Source organism: Eleutherodactylus coqui, chromosome 10 (assembly GCF_035609145.1).
Source record: "Eleutherodactylus coqui strain aEleCoq1 chromosome 10, aEleCoq1.hap1, whole genome shotgun sequence".
Taxonomy (NCBI): domain Eukaryota; kingdom Metazoa; phylum Chordata; class Amphibia; order Anura; family Eleutherodactylidae; genus Eleutherodactylus; species Eleutherodactylus coqui.
This window is the reverse complement of record NC_089846.1, coordinates 45,654,611-45,679,718: the sequence shown is the minus strand read 5'-3', so window position 1 is coordinate 45,679,718 and position 25,108 is coordinate 45,654,611. Positions and strand designations below refer to the sequence as shown.

Genomic DNA, 25,108 nt, shown 5'->3' with positions numbered 1-25,108 from the left:
GGCATGTCAAAGATATCCTGCTCAATCCCAACTTGTGTACACAAAGGCCTCTTCATTCTGCGGGAGCCGTTCCAGACAAGACCAGCAGGCAGAATACAGGCAATAGATACTTTGTTCACAGCATTATCTGTAGTCCCAGTCCAGGACTCACCAGAGATCCAACGTCATTTACAATATGCAAGTTCACCGTCTAACAAATAGTTGACAGATGACTGATGTATAGACCCTTTGATAGAGAATATTCCATCACTGCACAACCATCTGTAATAAACGCCCTTGTAGCCCACAGAAATAAGAGTGCAGCTTTCATTTTCTAAACCATGTAGGATCTCAAAAAAGCTAGTTCTGGTTGGTTGCAATTCGCTACAGACGCTTGTTCTCAGCACTTAGGCCGGCTGCACGTGGGCATATTTGCATCGCAGAATCCAGGACGGGCGTCTGCCTCCGGGTCCCGCAGCAAATGCTGTCCATCAGTGCTTTTTTCCCCGCACACGAGCAGAAATAAACTGCGATTTTCCACTTCGGGGGGGGGGGGGGGGGGGTTGGGGGGGGGGGAGACAAAAATTGCAGCATGCACTATTATTGTGCATTTGCTGCGAATTCCACTATTCAAATCCGCCCGTGTGAGACCGGCGCTACTCTAAAGTATGTACAGTATGGGTGGCTGTGGAGTCAGAAGCCATACCGCAAACTCAACTTTTAAAAAAAGGAAGAATTTATTAAAAGGGGTATTCCCATCTCAGCTAAACATGGCTAAGATGGGAATACCAGCACCTCCACCACAGCCAATGGCAACCGACATTATGGAAACACCCTGGACTGTGCTACTCAGTTTCTGTAACTTCCATTTACTTCTATTGGAGTTACAGAAACTGCGTAGTTAGACTGTTTCCATGATCCAAGCCACTAGTGTTCAAGGTAGATATATAAAAATCTATAAGATTTCATAATTTGCATCACTAAGGCGATTGCTGTGGATTACTCCTGAATTTATAGTGGCAAACCAGGATAGGGGAACTCCATTGTTGTGACAGGTATGGGTCCTTGTCGTAGGACTGTCAAGACATTTACAGCATAACCTGTGTATAGGCTATAAAAGACCAGGACGGGAATACCCCTTTAAGACTAGCGCTTCATATGGGACATGCCTCTTAATAAATTTGGGAGCATCTTTGGCTGTCATTGCATTACAAACCAAAATATATGCCTGCAGGTGTAAGGCTGCCTGTCAAAAGGTGTAGCGGTATCCCGCAGCGGATTTCCGCCGCGGGAGCTGCCGCCTGAAAGCAGGAGCCGGCAGCCGGATCTCCGCCGGTCAGCCTGACAGATAGGCTGACCGCAGATGACCGCGATGATTCTCCGCTCATGGACAGGGCGGCTGCGCTCTCCATAGCAACGCCTACTTGCACAAGTTATAGTGCAGCCTATGATAAATCTGTCAGTCCCCATCCCTACCTCTTCAAAAGTGGTGATGAACTTTGAAAGTTGCAAGTTTTTACGCAACCATGACATGTGCCAAAACTTGCAACTTTGACACCATAAAAGCGACAAGGTCTTTGATAAACCCGTTTTTGGTTTTCGGTGATGTTCCTTGCATTCTCTAGACAAATCGCTTACTAGAAATGACGGCAGAGTGAATGCATCGCATTCTTACAAACACTGCTGCGGAGAAAACGTTTAAAATCAATTTTAATTTTAAAGTTTTGTGGGAATGGAACGAATCCCACACCAATTTCATGCTTGGCCTTCAAGAGCTGTATATAATGGATTGAGGCTGCTCAGCTGAAGGGATTATCATTCCTTCGAGGGAAAAAACGATGAATATTTACAAGAGAAAGCATTGCGAATCAAGTGCACTAAAAAGTCCTCACTCACAAAACTCACACGCTAACTTGTCCCAACGGCCGATTCACGATTTATTGCTAGGAACTAGGAAAACTATTTAGAAGCGAGTCTCTAACCAATCCCAATCCCTCCGGCGTAATGTTTGTTGGTTATCTAAATGCCAGAAGTGTGGCTTGTGATAAAATAATGACCAGGAGAAGAGGCAGAAAGCCATTTGGCTGCTCTGCAAACAAAGGACTCATTAGGACGATGCAAAGAAAGTGGTGTGTGAATATTAGCTCCGGCGTGGGGGAGTTTCTAGATTCCACTTTTGGCAGGAATACAATCAGTCCCTTCAAGTCAAAAAGCAGCTACAGCTAAGGAGCCTTCCCACTGCAATCTATGGTGTAGTCACAATACCTTCCCGTAGAGTACATTTCGGTTAAAAACCACTTCAAGCGAAATCTATAAGTCTCGAATATACATATATGTACTGTTTCTACTAAGCAGAGGTCAGGGGGTTCTTGTAAAAATCAGCAGGAAACGAGAAAGAAAAAAAGTCTCACTGCAAAGCGTTTTCTGCAACATTCTAAATTCTAACTTGACACTCCAACTTCCTAGGAAACTCTGACTTTGTTTCGCAGCCTTCTACGGACTTGTCCGAGAAGTTTAAAATAAACCTCCATCTCTAGGATGAGGAGTTTTTTCCCACACAAGCGGCCCCGGGATCACAAAGCTGAGCTCCTCCAGCCGTAGACATAAAACAAGCCGCCTGTGTGCGAGCGGCAGACTACGAGAAGCAACAGACTGCCAAATAAGGATTGCAGAAGCACAAGCGAGGCAGGAAAGGCCTCAGCGGCTTACGTAGACCGACGGAAGACTTTAGTCATCCATTTCCTACGGAGGCTGGAGTCTCTCCAACAGACACAATCAGACGCTTCAGAACAGTTTTACTTTGCTTTATTTTCTGCTTCATCACTTTACTACAAGAACTGATCAGCGTTGCGACATATTCACCAGTCTTAGCAAATGCTGTAATAACTTAAATAGTGCAACAAGATATTTAACCATCGCACGGTTACCAGATGCTCACGCTACCATTAGTTGTTGCACAGGGGTGTCTGTCAAACTTTCTAGTACTTTCGACAGCAAGAATGGAGCACCACTTGTGTTGTGAAAAATACCAGAACCCCAATTGGCCTCCTTATAGTAAATGGCGTCTCTGTTTGAAACACTGTGATCTGTTCTCTAATCTATCCAGTTAGGGCTTATTCACGTGTGTATTTTCTGTCCTAGTATATTGACTGAAAATGGGCCCATCGAATTAAATCGGTGTATTGAGACTTGTTTTTGTGCATATGTTACATATAATAAATTGCAGCCCATGAAAGTCTATGGGAGTATAAACAAAAGCTGTGAAAATTACTACATGGGTATTCGCTGCACTTTTATTTTATGCATGCTGCCCGGAGACCGTGGCAAAAAAAACGTGACATCAATTGGGCTTTCTTGCATTTTTTTTTTTTTGCACGCATGAAAAATAAGTGACTATGGATGCAACATGGATATAAAAAAAACGCACATATGCAGTGAAAACTATGTTTTTCACAGACCAAAATTGCATAAATCCATTTGAATGAGGCCTTCTAGACAGAAGCTGTGACACTTGTGTGAATAAATCCCAATAAAAGTCATTTAATCTGTACTACGAAAAATGTCATGGCTAGAAGACTAGGTGCGATTCTCCAAAACAGCAGGTCCTATGGGGTGTTCCTGGTATAAAGCAGTTATTACCCATCAAAAGTTGCCCAAGGAAAGACCAGCAGTAAACTGGCAGCGAGGTCATGAGTGCCAAGGCTCATTAGTGCCCGTGGAGAGTGAACGTTAGCCCATCTGGTGCAAACACCAGAATACAGCTAATATACGGTAGCACAAATTGCTCAAAACATTATGCTGACTATGAAAGAACACACAGGGCATCGCTGCTTCATGTATACGGGGCCAACAGACAGGAGAACCCATGCTGATCCCCACCGCCAAAATTACCTACAATAAGCATGCAAGAATCAGAACGAGATGATGGAGCAATAGAAGAAGGTGCCCTGGGCTGATGAATTATGGTTTCTTTTATATCATGTAGACAATCAGGTGTATGAGAGTCTCCTACAGGGGGGCAAGAAATGGGCCAGGATGACTACAGGCAGAGGGTGAAGGCTGTGGGCAACGTCCTGCTTTGAAACCTTGTATCCTGGCATTCATGAGGAAGTTAGGCCCGCTGCACACGGCCAGATTTGAATTGCCGAATCCGTGATAGTCTCCCATACGGACAAACCGTGGCATTTCGCACCAATTCAAACCAATGGAGCATCCGCATGTCCGCTCGAGCAGACAAAGAGTATGATTTTCCACTCGCCAGATCGGGGGTGGGGTGGAACACAGCATGCTTTATTTTTGCGCATATTCCGCTCAGACGGCTTCCATTAAAGTCAATGGAAGCTGTCCGACACGCTGCCCTTCCACAATTAACATTGCTGATAGGTCACGGATAATCCGCAGTACAGATTAAGACAAATGATAGGTACGCGCGGACGCCGGACGGGCACAGGGTCTGATTCCCACCTCCAGAGCATTGCGGCAACATCAAGAAATTTTCAGAATGCTGAAAACCCTAAATGAAAGGCCAGAGGTACATTTATACCTGCATCTACAAAACTACTGACAGACTCCCTTTAAGGTTATATAGTTAATGTATACTGTATTTACCTTGATAACTGCTATAGATAGTGCTCATCAAATCAGAACACTATAGAAAACTGAAAAAATATATATATATTTATAAAGTCTTCCCTCCTAAACTTTATTTAAACTGTTTTCCAGGACTTTTAGTATTGACAACCTATCCTCAGGAGAGTTCATCAATACTTGATCAGCAGGGGTCAATAGCTGGGGACCTCCGCCTCGTTCATCAGCCACATGCCCGAAGCTCCGTCTTATTGAAGTGAGCAGAGAGGACATGAATCCAGCAGCGGGGTGAGAAAACACTTAAAAGCTGTATTTGATAAAACACCTCTATTACCTAGCCATATGATAGTCTGATCGTGGGGGTCAAGAACGTGAGTCCTGTGTCTCCCCTCCTCCTAACTGCGGTCTCACTGCCACCCCACCCCTCCTTCCCCTCTGGGAGGAGAGGGAATAAAGTGGTGGTCGCACATGCCCAGTTCTGCTCTATTCATTATCAATAGAACTGCCTGAGAAAACCAACTGCTTGTTGCATCAGTGACCGCCGGAACCATTTATTCTCCATGTCACTGCCGGGGGGGTGCAGCAACCCTGCAGTAATAAGAGGGGGACACACTCCCCCATTCTCAGAGCCATGCGATCTCAGCAGTAAGACCCCCACCACCAATCAGACTTCTCACTTATCTTATGCAGCTACATCTCTGGGTGAGTCTTTCTGCTTCTGTCTCCATCCAGTAACTCATTCTTTGCTAATCCCCTCTCATTGGGCATCTACAGGCAGCAAGGACCCATCCCTACATCCTGTAATCAGTCTCATCGTCCCTTAAGCTAGAGAAGGGCTTAACATAACAGGCAGTTGACAGCAAAAAAGTTGCAAGCTAGTGGCTAGCATTTTTTTTTTCATTATTTCACCCAATGAACAATCCTTTTGGCTGACAGCGTCCATTTATCAACTTTAGTTTGTGTATGGTAACCATAAAAAGGTGTTCTCCAGGAAGCCACCGCCGGTATACACCAGGGTCAGGGCAGAAGCACTGCTCCGACCCATATAGTGGCCAGGGCTTGTAATTCCATGTACAGCTGTTGCAGCCTGCAAAAACAAGTGCAGCTCACATGGATTTCAAAAAGAGCTGCACTTGCAATTATGAGCAACGGCCACTACACCGCTCCCATCCTCCCGTCCATCTCGGCAGGCGCTTACTAGATAGCCCTTTTAAAAAGGTGTCCATATACAAACTAAAGATGATGAAAAATGGACGATTTCAGTCAAAAGGATTGTTCGTTGGGTGAAATAATTAATTTTAGCTAACCAGTAACAGATTGTTCTAGTCCGGAAAAAAGTCTGCTGTGCTCAAATTTTTAAAGCAGCAGAAAAAGTCTCACCTCGTCTTATCCACTTCAGCTTGCAGCATATATTTCACATGCAGGAGTATACTCACATACTTCATTAGAAACTAGTCCTCTGAACCTGTGACTTTTATATGCACAGACTACAATAAAAGGAGTTTTTATTCACGGCACTTCAAAGTTCCCACCTGATTGATTCTGCTTTGCTCAAATTTTTAGTCTGACTTTTTCTTGAGAAGCAGCACTGATGGAACCCCCCCCTTAGGGCGTGTTCACACGTTGCAGATTTTGTTGCGGGTGTTCTGCAGCAGATTTCATCCCTTCGATTTGAATTCCATTGAAAGGGTGAAATCAGCTGCGATCTGCACCAAAATCTACAGCAAATCAGCGCCGTGTGAACGCGCCCCAACAGGAAGTTCACACAAGGTAGGTTTCCTCTGCACAGATCTGACTGAAGTCTCTCGTCTATTCCAACAGACGTTGCAAAATCCACATGCTGCAGAAGCAAGCGCGCACCGAGACGTGTGGGCGGAGGTGCTTACACCGTCCCTGCAGTCTGACCACGGAGACACATCTGCACAGAAGCTCTAGCTGCAAAATAGGTTTTCAACCATTGAAAAATAAGATATTTCAAGCCTTACAAAAAAAAACAAAAAAAAAAAACTTACTAAGGTACAGATGTGGGGATTGCTAACCCTTCGAGCAGCACGTCATGGCTACACTTCATACGGGGAGAGAATTGGAGCATTTCTCCTCATTTATATATCATGTAGACCATGAGAAGTGACTGCGGTAGACGTACGGATGCTAGTTATGATAGCAAGATACAGGACAGAAGAGGGGTTGTTCTACTTTCCTTCAAAGCAGTTGTCCCACATCAAGCTGTTTTGCTGCATAAAGCAGACAGCTCCATACATTACTCAGTGGTGCAGGTTGATACTACAAGCTGACCCTTATTGAAGTGAATGAGGCTCAGCCTGCAGTACCAACCTGCGCCACTGTGTAATGTATGGAGCAGTCTACTCCTTGCAGCAAAACAGCTCGATGTGGGACAACCTCCTTAAGGATGATGGGAGCTTGCAGCAGTTTGGGTCGACTGATTTTACTACTTTTGCACAATAAAAAAAGGTTTATTTTCATAGACCCGATTTTTTTTTTTTTTTTTTGTATCTCCATATTCAGATAGCTGTAACTTTTAAATTTTTCCATCTACGCAGCTATGAGAGTGCTTGTTTTTTGCGAAAGGATTGTGTTTCGCATCATCTCGCCAAAAGTCTTCAAAGCATAGATGGGTCTACTCGTCATGTCTTCTTGGCCTTACAAACCGTTACCAAGGTACAGATACAGCATCTAGCTTGAAGGGTTAATAATTGCTGTACAATTAAGAGTAGCACGCCATGGCTACAACTTCTCATGGTCTGCATGACATGCGAGTAAGAAATGCTGCAGTTCTCCCCCATGTAAAGTGACTACCTGAATGTGATAGTCATACTGATGCTAGTTATAGTAAAATACAGGACATAAGAGGGATTGTTCTAGTTTGCTTTAAACTAGTTGTCCAGCTTTTAGTTAATTTTGTTGCAGGAGGCAAACAGCTCTGTACATTGCAGTGGTTGGTGTTGGTACTCCATTCAATAGGAGTTAGCCTGCAGTACCAGCCCAGGCCACTGCACTATGTCTGGAGCTGTTTGCTTCCTGCAGCAAACCAGCTACGAGTCGGACAACCCCTTTAAGGATGGTGGTGGCTCGCAAAAAAAATAAAAAAATACATCCAAGAAGGGAGCAACTTTTAAAACTTCACTAGTAACCTACTACAATAACTCTTAACTCGGCTCAACGCCAGCAAGAAACAGTTTTGATCCAACACTTCCGATGGCAGGAGCATACCAGTAGTATAAACAGAATACCGACTGAACTATATTCAAGGGTAAATATTAGATGCAATATCTGCCTTCCTAAGTAAATAAGAAGGTGACAAAACACGAAGAGCAAACACGGCAGCAGACAAGATGGCAGAGATTCAAAAGCGGAAGAACGAGGTTACGGCTGTACAAAGAAAAGACTTGTATCATCAAAACGTCCAAAATACATCACGGCCGACGGCGGCACAATTACCCATAAAAAACAGCATTTAAAAAAAAAATTCACATTGTGTCAACTACTGCTTAAATTTAATCAGGAGGAACAACTGAGGAACAGAACAATTTAAAGCTTTTAAAGTCAAGTTGCTCCAGTGTTGCTACTTCAAGCACATAGTAATAAACAGACGTGTCTTGAGACCCGACAAGCCGTCTGACACTGAACACTTCTAGGCCTGCTGGGACAAGAGAATTTTCAATTTCTAATAGGAAAAAAGTAATTAAGCCCAGAAAACCCCTATAAAAGCCAGACACACGCTCCATACACCAAGTTCTGACCTGCTTTATAACAGGAAATGTTGCAATTGAGATATCTGCAGCGTTGGATGCTCACAAGGGAAAAAAAAGTAACATTTCTGCTCTGCAGTCACATATACAGCTAATTATAGCATGTAGCATACAGTATTATTACATATACAGTTCTCCAAAAAGTGAAAGCTAAAGATCCGTCTTTCACGGACACATTAAACTAGCTCCCATTCAGCTTGTCAGAAGGTCTTAAAAGTTGGGAAGGGACTTCCGGTCCTCAAAAACGTTGATTACTGCGGAGCAAGCAGCGAAGCCGGGTTGGGAGAAGCCGAGGAAGAGGAATTGTTTTTATCACGCTTTGTATCAACAACTTCAGAAATGGAGCAAAATCTCTAATCTGATGACGGCAATTCAATTTGCACTTCACATCCACCAATAAAGCTTAGATCACAGCGATTACCACAGAGGAGCTGGACACACAATGCTTCCGCTGTATCTTCATAGATGGGGTCTGTATTATGAACTCAAGACACGGATGAGGAGAACAGGGACATTATGGCAGAATATTAAAAGGGTAGTGCCAATCCATCCCACCTCGTCCCGTCTCTCTCCCCGCAATCTCTAACCTCTCCCTGCTCCTTCAAACAGAGTCATTTACCCATTACTGAAAAGCCAACTCTTGGCCCAGCCCGGCAAAATACCGGCCTGGCCCATCCCCAAAAGTCAGCGAGGCCTTAGCTGCAAAGTTACGTAGTCAGTTTCCTACGACCCTCATCACTGCGGGTGAGGAGACGACCGAATGGAGCGTTGGTCACAGAAGAGCATTAGTACTCCATTCACTGTCACTGGAACGGCCGAGATACCCAAGCAGCACCCTCTCGGGTATTTCTGGCAGCCCCATTGAAATAGTGGGCTGACCGCACATGCTCAGCCAGCACTCCAATTCCAGTGATGTCATTGCAGGGGGAGAAGTGTCCCCCACAGTGACTGCCAAAGTAGGACACAGGAGTCCCGTTCCGGAGTTCAGCAGCGAGATCCCCACTGATCAGCAAGTTGTCCCATATCCGGTGGATATCTTGCAGTTTTTGTTACACCGTTAAATGTTGTTTCTATCCCCAGATATTCCAGGACTAGTATTAGAATGGCGCCACCTGCTGTTTCTATTGTTTTCAACTCTAACTGCTTCCAAGAGCTCACAGTTAGGGCCCTTTTATATGGGCTGATAAATTGTATAGCTTCTCACATCCAGCAGGAATCTGAATGATTATGGTTCAGTGTAAAGGCATGCCCCGACTGAATGGTGAACCAGAATGCGTTCGCTTCTTGTTCTCGGTTCAGTTTCTGCATGCGTAAAACTGGACGACGGATCGATCCGTGTAAAAGGGCCCTTTGTCTGTCTCCCCTCTTTGCAGTATCGCTTTCTCCTCTCTTATCACTTCCTCAGCACACCTTCTGACATTAGAAAAGATGCTGCAACTTCAAACGCGCCCGCTCACCACACCGGGGATGCCGCTACATACCCATTGGACCAGAGACAGAAGCAAGGCTGAGCAGCAATTACTGGAGGTGGACACAAAATAGAGACACCAGGTGGCGCTATTCTACATAGTATGTTAGGCCGAATGAAGACAATGTTAATCTAACATTAGTCCTGGAATATCTGGGGGGGGGGGGGAATAGAAACATCTTTCTTTAATAAGTGTGAATATAAAAAGGTTTAAAATTATGGACTGGATTTAAGTATAAATATTTTTTTCAAAGGGCCAACCCCTTTAACATTGGCTACTTGTGCCTTCAACAGCAGATCAGATGCTCTCAAAATAAGTGCTAGTCCCAGAAGTAGGACCCACATCTGTGGCATATCCCATGGACATGTCTAACATGGGAGTATCTCTTTAAGACACTTGCCATCAGAATCTGAAGTGTCGGAACCAGTACAATCTCATTTCTTCCAAGTTGACCCGTCACCTCTTTTTGTCAGTTTTACTAAGTAATTGTATTCTCTGTGAAACTCTGAAACATTTTTCAACTCTTCCCACCAGATGCTGATTGGCTGGTCCCTCTGTTACTATACACACCTACCAACCAGCATATGGCGGGAGGAGGAGGGTGGGGGAAGTGTGCATATATACATGGGCTTCTTGGACTCCTCTCCACTCCTAGTCTAAGGGTTAATGAGATCTTGCAGGTTCACACTTTTTGGGTGTTGACATTTAGTTTAACTTACAACTATTAGTACTTTGTGAGAATTCCATTTTATAGAACATTTGAGCTTCCTTCTGTTTTGGGACTGTAGTACTTAAAGAGTTACCTTTGCACAGCAAGGTTATTGCCTAAATAATTGTGAATATGAGTGATAGTAGTTCCGTGTACATGCGGCCACCAACCGGCCACTGAGCGAGAAATCACTCACTAGTGGGAGACGCTTGGGGTTTAACTAGAAACCAAGTGACGATCGGCCCATGAATACAGGCAATCATCCATCTAGGTACAACTGCCTGGTTGCAGTGAATGGAGGCAGGCGGTCGAAGGATAATGGAGGCGGGGGGGGGGGGGGGGGTCGAAGGATATCTCGCACGCTCCGTCATTTTCTTAGCCATTAATGCTGTGTAAAAGTACAGGCTGTTGGGTGCTTCTGTGCCTACCAGTTGTCCTATGTAAGGTTACATTCAGACGTACGGGTAGCGGCTTGCGACTGAGACTCCACCCAGCTGCAACTACCAATTTTGCTGATAAGTTCGGCAAAATTAGGTGAATTTTTATTTTTTTCCCCTCTTTTTAAAAACGATCAGACCTTCAATGACACAAGAATAACTACATGCGAGCACGCCTTTATTATGGGCATCTCTAAAATAAGAGCGGGTACCCAAAAGACTACAGAAATTCTAGAGGGCAGAGCGTTACCAGTACAGGCTTCTGTTAGGTGAATGTCTGCAGAACCCTTCTGTGGTGGTAAGCCAGCCAACGTTGTTGGGGGAAGGGGCTGCATTTGACTTTTTCCTCCAACAACTTCAGTTTTTAGCCTATTTAGTGATGGCCGATTCATACAAACAACATATGAACAGTGTTCACTTATTTCTCTAATGCGAGGCAGATAGTTCCCTCAGAATTTGTAACACGGGGTCCAACAGTCAACCAAAAAGTTTTCATTTGAAGTTTTGAAAAGGGTTGCGCCACGACATATGGAAAGAATGTTCTACTTTGTGGCAACACGGGTGACTGGTTCTTCTATCATAACAACCCACCTTTTGCTAAAAAAACCGCATTACACCCTTGTGCTTCGCCCCATCTCACTGGGTAAAACATCCCCCACCTCGCTCTTGAGTTAAGACAAAGGAAAAGGTTTTCTGGTGCTGCAGGAGGTGAAAGGGGAAAAAAGGGCACAATGCAATCAAAGATGTTGCCAAGTTAACAGAGTTTAAGGAGGCACATTATTGGAATGAGAGAAGCTGGATAGTCGTATTAACAAATGCCCGCCACCTGGGTCTTCTGACCAGTTTGTTAGGAATACTTAGGCCACCAGGATCAGGATGCCCACGACAGACCACCAGTAGAGAACCATCCGACAAGCATGAGCAGCTTCAAATGATTTGTTATCCACTATCCAGACATTACAGGCCCCTGTGTCTGCCGGAACCATTTCCAGGCAATTGGCTGAAGGACATTTGGTCTCACGGTGCCCATTACATGTACTGCCTTTGACACCCCCCGTCACTTTCATTGTAATGCCATGGATGATGAAGTTGGACTGCTATGAAGTGGAACTGAGTTTTCTTCGTAGAGGAATCCAGGTTTAGTTTGTGCACTGATGACGGCAGTGTTTGTGTCTGAAGACATAGGGGTGAGCGCCTCAATCCTGTCTTTGCTGTGGAGCGGCACATGTGTTCCTCTCATGGCGGCTTCCAAGAGGCAGCAGGATAATGCTCGGCCGCATACGGCAAGGTGTTACAGGAATGCCTCAATAATAGATTATGAAATTGCCCTAGGAATACTCTGGGCATACAAATAATTCTATTTGCCAAAGGCAAAAAATACCCATCGGTAATATCCCCTAAAATATAATCTAAATACTTTATTATTCAAAAAGACAACATTGAATAATTTACAAATAAAGGGGTAAATGGTGGTTGCAAATGATACCATACAGAACCCGTATGTCTCCATGCCCGCCTGTATCACATCTTGTATACAAGCTAAATGTTGTCCAAAACAAGTAGGAGCAGCTCCAACGGTTTCACTGTCTGCCACCCAGAAACAAGTGGCACCATCATTACAAGGCCTTGTGTCTGTTGCAACAATTTCCAGGCACTTGAAGGGCGTCGTGAGACCGATTGTCCATTACGTATACTGCCTTTGACACCCAGCGTTGACTCAGTTTGCAATGGTGCTATGAACGATGAAACTGGACTGCTATGAAAGAAGTGGAACTGGGTTGTCTTCAGCGACAAATCCAGGTTTAGTTTGCACTGATGATATGCTGCAGGATACCATATGGCACCTCTATGCCTCCATGGCCGCCTGTATCACATCTTGTATCCAAGCTAGAGGTGGTACAACAGGGTACTAGAGCCTCCATGCCTGCCCGTATCACATCTTGTATCCAAGCTAGAGGCGGTACAACAGGGTACTAGAGCCTCCATGCCCACCCGTATCACATCTTGTATCCAAGCTAGAGGCGGTACAACAGGGTACTACAGCCTCCTTCAAGTGTTCAGTTTTCCATAATAGATTATCCTTTTCCTCTGATATTGTAATCACTTACATCAATGTTACAATCACACATTGAAAGTTTTATTCTGAAGACTCCTAGTCCCTTTTTTTCTTTGACAATGAATGTTTTTTGAAGGAGACCGAAGTTTCAAAATGTACAAATAAATAAATTGCTGTTTCTTGTGTGTATCCCCTAGTTCTAGAAGCATTATATCCTTCACCGATGTAGGCATTACCTTTGTAAAGGCACACTTTATTAGCTTCTTAAAATTCCTTTGGGATCTGCACCTTTAACGGTTTTCTCTAGTTCACACCCTGCTGTGTGAGGGCCGGATACAAGCAGCAAAATACGAGGCGTGGCAGGAACAGAAGTATTACTCATCCCACCACTTCAGGAGTCATCGCTGAACCCCCGGCTCATGCAAGGCTTATGAAACGCAGAGAAAGCTGAAAGGCCACTGGACAAATGCGAGACTAGATTGTTCTGCTGAAGTGATTCATTCCCCTCCTATTTAGTCTGTCATAAGACTGGCGATGGTCCACAACTTCATCACTCATCAAATTCATACTGCCCACATTAACGAGGCCAGAGTAATTCAGGAGGAATTATAGCCGGCCAGAAGACAATCTGTACACATTTATCATGTGTTTGTTATATAGCATCCAGAATATTTAGGGGGAAGGTCTCACACGTACAGATTTTAATTGTGTAATTTGTGATCACGACCCGCGGGCATTGGAAGGCATGCATTCTAAAATTTTCCTTCACATTCGTGGGTATGAATTACACTTTCCACGAGCGGAAGAAAAATCTTACTCTATTTTAGCATGGACGGCCTCAAAAGATGTTTAGGGATGCGAGTGATCTGCAGTCCATACACAATTAACAGTACGTACGAGCGGTGGAAACCTTCGCAACTTGATAGGAAAATAGACAGAAAAACCGGAATGCCAGCTGGAGGGCAGAGAGATCTTTTCCACACGGACGACATGCTGTGCATACATCCGTGCACAAAAACAATTGCAACTGCGATCATTTGCGATTACGTTCCGCAAGCGATCGCAGGTCTACCGCTTTGGAAATCCACTTGCAGAATCCGACCCGTTCATGTCAGCCTGGCCTTAGTAATAGTTACGGGATCACTTTAGTAGCATGTTCTTATCACAAGTAGCATCATTAAAAGAGAAACTGAAAGTGACAGCTATTCTGCAAGTAGTATGTTATAGAGCAGGAGGAGCCGAACAGATATATAGTTTCAGAGAGAAATACTCAGTATAACTTATATTTTATTAATTGACATCTCTAATGCTGAGGATACAGGTCCAGTGGGCGGTCCTACCAGTGACTGACAGCTGACTATGATTATACAATCACTGACAGGACCGCCCATTGGACTGTTCAGCTCAAAATGAGAGATGTAAATAAATATACAAGTAACTTTTTCCGTATAAAACTATATACACAATCTGCTCAGCTCCTTCTCCTCCTCTAGAACCAATGCCTGCAGTTTGGACACCTGATTCCAGCTAACAGGTTTTCCCTAAAAGAAGAAAAAAAAAAGTTATATTTCTGGCATACAAATGCCTATTAAACAAATTCTGCACACACTGGTATATATGTCTGCAGCATCTGTACTTGTACAGAGCCCAGTGATTAACACTCAGGGCTCCAAGTAAACAAACTAACAAAAAAAAAAACTGACTGCTTCGACTCCAAAATCTAAAAATTTAAGAGCAAAACTATATTTTTGGTTGTCAAATTAAAAATAGACAATATTGCATGTTAAAGGTTTTTCCCAGGGAGAATACTACCGATGACCTATCCTCAGGATAGGTCATCAACAGTTGATCAGCTACAGCAGGGGTCCCCAACTCCAGTCCTCAGGGACCACCAACAGGTCATGTTTTCAGGATTTTCTATAGTAAGAACACCTGTGGCAATGTCTGAGGCACAGACAATAATTACATCACCTGTGCAACACTGAGGAAATCCTGAAAACATGACCTGTTGGCGGTCCCTGAGGACTGGAGTTGGGGAAAACTGAGCTAAAAGTCCGTCACGCACTGTCAAAAATCCCATGTCAGATCTGAATGACAATGATCGGTAGGTAAGCCCACTTAACACACTTAAAGTGCCAGGAGCCAAACCTAAGGAAGTACTGGTGTATCTTGTCGACACCAGAAGCTAGGAGTTTTACAGCCCTTAGCAAGAGGGGACGCCCGTCAGGCCCTTAGCTGCCGACTGGCTGCATTCCAGTGCGGCCGGGGGAAAGCACACTGAAGCGAACCACCGGTGGCCAGATGTGACACCGGCACCGTTGGGAGGGCCGGAGGTAGTACCATTACAGCACCGCAGCCTGGAGGGGAGAAAGGAGAGCGTCGGCGACACTTACAGGAATGGGGAGGGTATGTGAGCAGCGCCCAAAAGGGACAGCGGGGTTTGATAGTTACAGCACTGCAGCCAGGAGGGGAGAACACCAGGGACACTTAGAGCAGCTGGAAGGTTTAGCTGAGTAGCAGCAAAATAGACAAAACCATGGCTATAATGTAAGCTAGCCAATTGGCAGCTGTGGGCATTCCATTTAATTCCACCGGGACAAACCCTTGCCTCCCCCCCCCCCCCTAGTTCCGGTGGAGACAAGATACACCAGTACCACCTAAGGAGAACTGGTATGGAGGCAAGTATAAGTAAAAGAAAAAACAAAAAAAGCTGCAGATGAGTCAATGAGGGCCCCAGCTGCAAAGTTATGTAACCAGCCTTGCTTGCATGAGGACATTGATGCTTCCATGCAGTGCTTCCCTTTAGTGGTGGTTAAAGATAGTACATTTGATATCTATGCCGATGCAGAAGGGCTCTAAGATATTAAACTAAAAAAAAAGCCTCACCTGATTGACTGTTACTCCCAGTCTAAAAATTTAGAAACCAAATGATATTAAGGTGGTCCGACAACTGTGCTGGTGATTCTGCTTTCCTGCTCCATTCGGGGGGCAGGAAAAAGGGAATCCCCAAATAGTTCAGGCTCAAGAGTGGACACCAACAGCGCCAGACAGACCCCATTGCCTATAAAGGGGTCTGCCCACTTTTCATGCAGCTGGCCGGCTTTTGGACAGAAAAAAAAGTGCTGCATGCATGCAGCTCTTTCTCTTCCGGTATTTGCAGCTGCATCTGCGATGGAACATCCAGACGAAGGTTCCGACGCAGATGTGAAACCACCCTTATTAGGTCACATATGTGACCATTCTAGTTGCCATCTGGAGCCCTGTCACTGCAGTTCTGCATAGACCTTTACTCATTTGTTCTGCAGTGACCCATAGAAGACCGGCGGTACCTCCTGTTTTGTTTCTCAAGTTTTAGATAAGCTGTTGAAGCAGAGCGCTCTTGTCACTTCCCCCACTGCACACTGACACTTCCTTCCGTTATGAGATGTATTTGGGGAGAGAATTCTTTCTATGGCAGGAAGTGATGGTCACAGCAGAGCATTTGCTACTTGTAGAATAAAATGTGGTTGACGAATACCCATTAGACGCGTGTAACGGTTTCATGTAAAAGTATAACCTGTGTGTTCTATGGAATGTTATCATTTTCTTCCAGCCAGAGAGCTGGGAGTCTTAGCTCTTTCTTGGGTAAGACTCCTTGCTGTGGATGATTGCATTTAGAGCAAAGGCCAAACCTTGTTTCAGCTTGAATGTAAGCATTTTTGGCTAGTGTTCTATTAAATTTTAAGCCTGTCAAGTTGGTACATGACCGTACAGCGTGAAGCTGGCTTCAGATTGGAAAGCAGTTAATAGTAAAACTATGTAAGAAAGTTATCTCTGCTACCCTGGGAAAACTGAGCCCAGGAAGTGTCAGTAGTAGAAATATAGTGGCTTTTAAAGCCCACACTTAAAGAGAACCTGTCACTAGCACAGGCAGCATGAACCTGCGACTATTACACACACGGTTGAACAATTCAAAGTCTACAGTATGTGCGATTACAAAGGTTAATTATGACAAAGTTGCATGCTCAGCATCTGAGACCCCGTTAGTACAACTACAATATGTGTCTTTTATACACATATGTCTTGCTATGCGCATGACACTACTGCATAAAATCCATTAATTTCACAGCGTATATAAGCGTTATTCTGAAAACCTGCAGCGTTTCAGAATACACACACTTTGAAGAAATTTGACTTGGGCACGAAGCTCTGAAGTCAATAAGGGCTCATGCACATGAGCAGATTTTTGCTGTGGAATTCAGATTCCACAGCAATACCTGTCCATAGCATGCAATGATTTTTCATGCACATGAGCAGAAACCAGTTGCGATAAGGCAGGCCAGGCCGGGTTCTTCCTGCCTGCATAATGAGCCTGAAACAGCCCACTTCTGATGAGACAACTCCATTCCCAAGTCAAATAGGCAAACTTCAAAGTGTGATTATTCTCAAACGCCACATCAATACAAAACACCACTGTGCATTTCTGTCCCGGGTTCATGCTGCCCATAGTTCGGGCAGCATGAATTTGGTGACAGGTTCCCTTTAAGGCCCCCTGTCCACGGCAGTGTAGTCGCCATAGCATTGCTATGGAAAGCGCCGGCACCTGTCCACTGGCGGAGAATCATTGCGATTCTCCACTCGCGGCATGCTGCGAATTGCCCCGATTCTCCGCAGTCAGCCTATCTATCAGATAGGGCTGACTGGCGGAGATTCGGCAGCGTCTCCTGCTCCCGGGCGGCAGCTCCCGCAGCGGAGCTTTGCCGAGGGATACCGCATCGCCCGTGGACAGCCGGCCTAAAGCTGTAGTTACAGGCTAGAAAAACTGCTGTCATTCATCTGAAGGTGGATCAGCTCACTGAGGGATCAGGTTATATCCTGCCTATAGAAGCATATAGAAAAGGGGAGGAGGAAGGAGCCAAGAGTAATGGTATGTCAGATACCGCAAAAACGTTGCGCAAAAAAGTCTGCATCAAACCCACAATGAAATCCAGTTATGATTTTACTACAAATTTTAGAGTTCACCAATTGCATTTCAATGAATTCGTCACATTTGGGGTGTGTTTAAAACCCCATTCACTATCATACTGTACGTTGTGGTACATACTGCACGATGCAAATTCTGCAGCTGAAATTGAACAAAGCCTCAATCTCTGCACACATCCCAAGAGATACTGATAAAAGGTTCTAGTGTTTAATCCCTGCATTCACGTCTACACTGCTCAGTACAGCTGTAGAATGTTCTCCATGATGCTGTTACTCATGGAGGGTGTGCTACAGAGATAGGGGTAGAATTGTTTACGTCATGTCCAGTGTATGGAAAATTTAACAACTACCCTGGACTTGCATATGCTAGCAGCAGCCACTAGAGCAATGCGATTGCTGGACTGCACTTACAAGTCTATGGGAAAAACATGAAAAGAGGAAGGAAAAAACAAAAAAAAGCAAACAAAAATGCCTTCGGGTCGTTTCACATCTGCATTCGGGGTTCCGCTTTCCTGCTCTGTTTGGGGAGCAGGAAAGAGGAATCCTTGTGGCCGAATGGCTCCATCTTAGGACATAATCAAAAAGTGACTTTAATGGGGTCCGTTCAGATACCTAACTTTTAGCTGGAAGAGAAAGTGGTGCATGCAGTGGTTTTCCTGCTGGCATTTTCTGCCGGATCTGCGGCGGAACCTCCAACGCAGTTGTGAAACCATCCTCAGAAACAAAACCATATGCTGTATACATAAACTTTGATAGTTTGCTATGGACTTTAAGGCCTCATGCCCACGGCTGAGTCCGATTCACACTGCAAAATCTTGCAGCAGAATCAGACCCGACGCCCCTCAGAAACCCCTATCCACCTGTCCAGATCCGCACCGAGTGTCTCAGCCGGAGAGGTGGCGCGCATGTGCAGTGCAGCCCAAGACGCGGATTCCTGCGATACTTCTGCAGTGCTCACTGGGGAAGTATCGCAGGACGGACAGCTTCCATTGACTGCAATTAGAGATGAGCGAGTATATGCAATTGCCTTTAGCGAGTACCTGCCCGCTTGACAGAAGGTTCGGGTGCCAGCGCGGTGAGTAGCGGCAGTCAGCAGGAGGGAGCGGGGGTGGGGGGGTGGGGTGGGAGAGAGAGATCTCCCCTCCGTTCCTCCCCGCAGCTCCCTGCCCGCCGTTGGCACCCGAACCTTCGGTCTTGAGCGGGCAGGTACTCGCTAAAGGCAATGCTTGCTCGAGCAATTGCCTTTAGCGAGTATACTCGCTCATCTCTAACTGCAATGGAAGCCTTTTGTGCAATTTTCCGCACAGAATAGAACATGCTGCAATTCTTCCCCGCGAGCAGAAAATAAAAAAAATTAAAATCAGTTGATTTCCACTTGTGGGCAGGGGAATCTTTCAACCTAGCATGTCTATGGACGGACATTGCTGCGGAATTCGTGGCGGGCGTCTGGCCGCGAATTCCACAGCGAAAATCCAACCGTGGGCATTCAGCCTAAAGCAACCCTCAAGTTTCATGACGAAATAAGGAGATAAGGGGTATATTATCTTGCAATTGTTCCTCTGTCTTCCTCCTAATCTACTAGCTCCAGGTCCAAGATGGCCAACAGAATCTTTAGCTAACCTAATCCTCACAGTGCATCGGTAGTATTAAATTACCAATGCACTGTACCTGCTCTCTGATTGGCCAGAATTGCTCCAATGATTAGTACTGGTTAAACAGAAAGCAATGCAGTGTATACTGGACAGCTAAAAAAGGGACTTGGCTTGGAAGGGCAGCAGAGAAAATAGCAAGTAACATATCCTCCTCTCACTCCCCTCACCCCCCCCCCCCCCCCCCCCCTCCACACCCTGGGACAGAATTTTGTTCCAAAACTAGAAAATCACATCAGGTTACGGGGTGTTTTAGGCCATAAAATATGTTAGTAAAAACTCAATTTAAAATCCTCAGCCTGTCAATTCCTGCTGCTGATATTCTGCATGGGTTTCAACCCTTTACATGTGGAATTTGACATGAATCCACACCAAAACCCACAGCAGAAATTTGACAAGGTGTAGCCTCAGGGCAGAGTCACGCAGGGCATATTTGGTGCAGAAATATCTGCAACTGCCCCATTCATCTTGCAGAAATCCACCTACTTCCAGCAGGAAAAAAAACAACACGTTTTCAGTTTGAGAAATGTTAGCAACAAGTCTGCAGTGTGTGACTGTATCCTTAAGGAGGCCGGAACTAGCTTCATTCTGCGATAAAAGTGGGCCCTCTCCCTTCATGGAAACAGTCGACGTTCTTACTGAATGCATCTATTCAGCGAACATCAGTGGGTGTACAAATGCCATCTTTGTCACTTGAACAAGGCCAAGAACTATAAGAGGAGGAAAACCAAACCAAAAATTATCCTTCTGTAAATACACGTTCATTGCTTTCAATACTGCAATTTGGTGAGAAGTAAAACAAAATTAATGACCTTTATACATTCTTTATAAGTCATAGATTTTAAAAAGGACCTAACAGCTCAGCGATATAGAAACAGTAATCATTAACGGATAGCAAATGGTTAACAGTGGTCACTTCCTGCAAAGAGTCACACACCCAAGGGAAGTTGCTTCAACTTCTTGAAAAGAGGGGAAGAATTCGTACCCGAGTATAGACCACCACCACACCCTGCAAAATCCACATGAAGACGCCTTGACAACTTTCATACACAAAAAAACCACGAAGAGCTAATTTTGTGGACCGGTCATAACAGGACGATGCCGCAACTGTAAAGATGACCCTAAAATGTGGCTACATAGCAACCAAAGGAAACAGCTAGTGCGAGATGCAATCTATATACCCGCTGCCATGCCAGGACATAAAGCGTCACCATACAAAACGTCATATACATCAGTATAGGAACAGATGATGGGAATGGTGCCGGCAACTGTAGTGACCTCGTACATAAAGTGCAATAGTAGATCTTATATACAGAATATAGGATGGCTCATATGGAGTATCATCCTGTATATCTGCCTGGTTATAAGAAGGCACAGCACGTGCTCAACACACCAGCTACATGGGGCGTAAAAAAAAAAAGCCATAGTGTGCAAAAAAGGCACATATGACTCGAAGTTATAATGGGTGTAATACCAAACAAATGGGGGCGCTAGCCGCATCCCATGTCTGGCAGACCCCCAAATAGGCGGTGGGAGCCACTGGCCAGCGGCCACCACCACCTACCCTGTGGGGGTCTGCCGGACAGAGGCTGCGTCCGCCGCCGCCACCACCTACCCTGTGGGGGTCTGCCGGACAGAGGCTGCGGCCAGCGTCCGCCGCCGCCACCACCTACCCTGTGGGGGTCTGCCGGACAGAGGCTGCGGCCAGCGGCCGCCGCCGCCACCACCTACCCTGTGGGGGTCTGCCGGACAGAGGCTGCGGCCAGCGGCCGCCGCCGCCACCACCTACCCTGTGGGGGTCTGCCGGACAGAGGCTGCGGCCAGCGTCCGCCGCCGCCACCACCTACCCTGTGGGGGTCTGCCGGACAGAGGCTGCGGCCAGCGTCCGCCGCCGCCACCACCTACCCTGTGGGGGTCTGCCGGACAGAGGCTGCGGCCAGCGTCCGCCGCCGCCACCACCTACCCTGTGGGGGTCTGCCGGACAGAGGCTGAGGCTGCGGCCGCCGCCACCACCTACCCTGTGGGGGTCTGCTGGACAGAGGCTGCGGCCAGCGGCCGCCGCCGCTGCCACCACCACCTACCCTGTGGGGGTCTGCTGGACAGAGGCTGCGGCCAGCGGCCGCTGCCACCACCACCTACCCTGTGGGGGTCTGCCGGACAGAGGCTGCGGCCGCCGCCGCCACCACCTACCCTGTGGGGGTCTGCCGGACAGAGGCTGCGGCCGCCGCCGCCACCACCTACCCTGTGGGGGTCTGCCGGACAGAGGCTGCGGGCTGCGGCCAGCGGCCGCCGCCGCCACCTACCCTGTGGGGGTCTGCCGGACAGAGGCTGCGGGCTGCGGCCAGCGTCCGCCGCCGCCACCTACCCTGTGGGGGTCTGCCGGACAGAGGCTGCGGCCAGCGTCCGCCGCCGCCACCTACCCTGTGGGGGTCTGCCGGACAGAGGCTGCGGCCAGCGTCCGCCGCCGCCACCACCTACCCTGTGGGGGTCTGCCGGACAGAGGCTGCGGCCAGCGGCCGCCGCCGCCACCACCTACCCTGTGGGGGTCTGCCGGACAGAGGCTGCGGCCAGCGGCCGCCGCCGCCACCACCTACCCTGTGGGGGTCTGCCGGACAGAGGCTGCGGCCAGCGGCCGCCGCCGCCACCACCTACCCTGTGGGGGTCTGCCGGACAGAGGCTGCGGCCAGCGGCCGCCGCCGCCACCACCTACCCTGTGGGGGTCTGCCGGACAGAGGCTGCGGCCAGCGGCCGCCGCCACCCACTTACCCTGTGGGGGTCTGCCGGACAGAGGCCGCGGCCAGCGGCCGCCGCCACCCACTTACCCTGTGGGGGTCTGCCGGACAGAGGCCGCGGCCAGCGGCCGCCGCCACCACCTACCCTGTGCCGGACAGAGGCTGCGGCCAGCGGCCCCCACCACCCACTTACCCTGTGGGGGTCTGCCGGACAGAGGCCGCGGCCAGCGGCCGCCGCCACCACCTACCCTGTGCCGGACAGAGGCTGCGGCCAGCGGCCCCCACCGACTATATGAGGGTCTGTCAGACTTCTCTCATACTGCTTGGCATTTCATCAAACAAAACAACAGCACGCTGCGCTATTTTTGCCACGAGTTGCGCGGTCTAAAGCCGCTTTCACATCTGAGGTTTCGGAGTTCCGTCGCAGATCCGCCACAAAATACCGGAAGTTAAATAAGAAGAAAAAAAAAAAAAAAGTTTTGCTGTCCGTCACTTTTCTGTATGCTGAGCAGAAACCAAAACAGACCCCAATATAGTCAATGGGGTCCGTTCTTCACTGTTCGCAAGAACGGTCTGTTCGGCCAGGGGATTCCCTGAACGAAAACCCATAACCCCCAATCGCAGATGTGAAAGCAGCCGAGCCGCACAGCCACGTGCCGCGCCGTAGATCACGACTAATAACCACATTATACAGAACTGACTACAACCAGCGACTCTGAACCACCAGCCAAGGACACATGGTAACCACACAACTGTTACATCTACAGCCCTGGATACAATGTAACAAACATCTGACATGGCGGCCATATTTTAGGTCTTCGATGAAACTTCAGTCATTCAAGAATGAAAGTGAGAAAAAAAATTTAAAAAAAAACAAAAAAACTTTGGACGCGCAGAAAACAGTAATAACACTTCAACGCGCCCATCTGACAAGTTATATGGACACATAAGACTATAGGGTACGAATATATACCACCCCTATGGGCATCACTAATATATCCTTGTATACAGTCCTGGCATCACTAGTAGGGCAGCCCCTGGCATCACCAGGATTAGTGGAGCAGCTCCCGCCATCACTGCTGTCCGCGTATACCGGCAGCAGACACTATATAGCAGTATGAACATCTATAGAAGACGGCAGGCGGCTTGGGATTTGAGGGGGAAACTTTTGTAGCCGTTGTCAGGACTCACAGTTTTCGGCATGGTGGCGGCTTGTAGCTTCTCTGCACTCGTCCCTTAGCAGCTCTCAGCTTCTCTCCATACAGCTCCGGCCGGACTGGGCAGTGAGGAGGGCGGTGAGGGGATCACTGGAGCCGGGATGCCGCGCTAACAATGTGAAGCTTCTGCTAACGGAACAGTCAGGTCTCTGGTGTAACCACACCCAGGGAAATGAAGACATGACACGGAGCTGGGGCGCCCCTACCCCGTCCGATGCGAGGGGCCCGCCTCCCACTAAAGGCGGGCAAACTAGGGGAGTAGTAACGACTAGCAGACTGTGAGGGGAATGGCGGGCTCTTCTCACAAGTAGGGGAGGATGAGCTGCCCGCCTCACAGTAGTCACCACACAGTAGCTGCGGCCAGGCTTACACTAGCCCCCTCACACTAGTTACACTAGCCACCTCACACTAGTTACCTCACGCTAGCCACGGCCAGCCTCACACTAGTTACCTCATACCAGTCACCTCACACTAGTCACCTCATACTAGTCCCCCCTCACTAGCCGTGGCCAACCTCACACTAGTCCCCCCTCACTAACCGTGGCCAACCTCACACTAGTCCCCCCCTCACTAGCCGCGGCCAGCCTCACACTAGTCCTCATACTAGTCACCTCACACTAGCCGCGGCCAGCCTCACACTAGTCCTCATACTAGTCACCTCACACTAACCGCGGCCAGCCTCACACTAGTCACCTCATACTAGTCCCCCCTCACTAACCGTGGCCAACCTCACACTAGTCCCCCCTCACTAGCCGCGGCCAGCCTCACACTAGTCCTCATACTAGTCACCTCACACTAGCTGCGGCCAATCTCACACTAGTCACAGCTAGCCTCACACTAGTCACCTCACAGCGTGGGCTGCCGTGAGGTAAAATACGACCCGTGTCATGTCGGCACATCACTGCAGAACATGGCAGTAGGGTGTTACTCTGAGCCAGCACCAATATAGCGGATTATATATGGCCCCCATGTAGTTCATGGTACAAAAAAAGAGAAATCTGTCAGTTTTTGGCCGCCGGCACACGGCCGGATTTGCATTTCGGAATCCGCAGCTGGCGTCCGCCTCTGGATTCCACTGCAAATAGCATAGAAGCGGTTTTTCCGGGCCACGAATGGAAATCAATTGCGATTTTCTGCTCGCGGGGTAAAAATCGCAGCATGTTCTATTCTTGTTCTATTCTGCGGATTCCGTGCGGACGCCTTCTATTGAAGTCAACGGAAGCGGCCCTTCCGCGTCATCATTACAGTAAGGTCGTGTGATCCGCATCCTCGCCTAGTGGCGGCGTGGCCTTATCTACTGCGCATGTGCACCGGCCGGACCATCCGCAGTACAGAATGAAGGAGAATCCGGACAGGTACGCACGGTCACCGCCCGGGCACAGGGTCCGATTCCGCTGCGGGAATTTCACACGTGCGAGCGCGATATCTGGGCGTGAGACTGGGCCGGATATGACGCACTTGCGATGTCCCCGTGAATGCAAGGCGTTTTGGTGTCAAAAATGCCTTCCATCACTGTTGCGAAAGAGCGATACTTCGGCGCG

At 47.5% G+C, this 25,108-nt stretch overlaps 1 protein-coding gene across 1 annotated transcript in view; it reads right to left on the bottom strand.

Moving 5' to 3' along the window:
- The window catches only part of MSN (moesin), a 68,993-nt gene extending 45,249 nt beyond the window's left edge, over nt 1-23,744 (bottom strand). Inside the window, exon 1 of the mRNA XM_066580969.1 lies at nt 23,542-23,744. Within this exon, the coding sequence (XP_066437066.1) occupies nt 23,542-23,553 (12 nt within the window). The 5' untranslated portion in view covers nt 23,554-23,744. The remainder of the gene's footprint in view (nt 1-23,541) is intronic.
- Nucleotides 23,745-25,108: the final 1,364 nt, after the last annotated feature.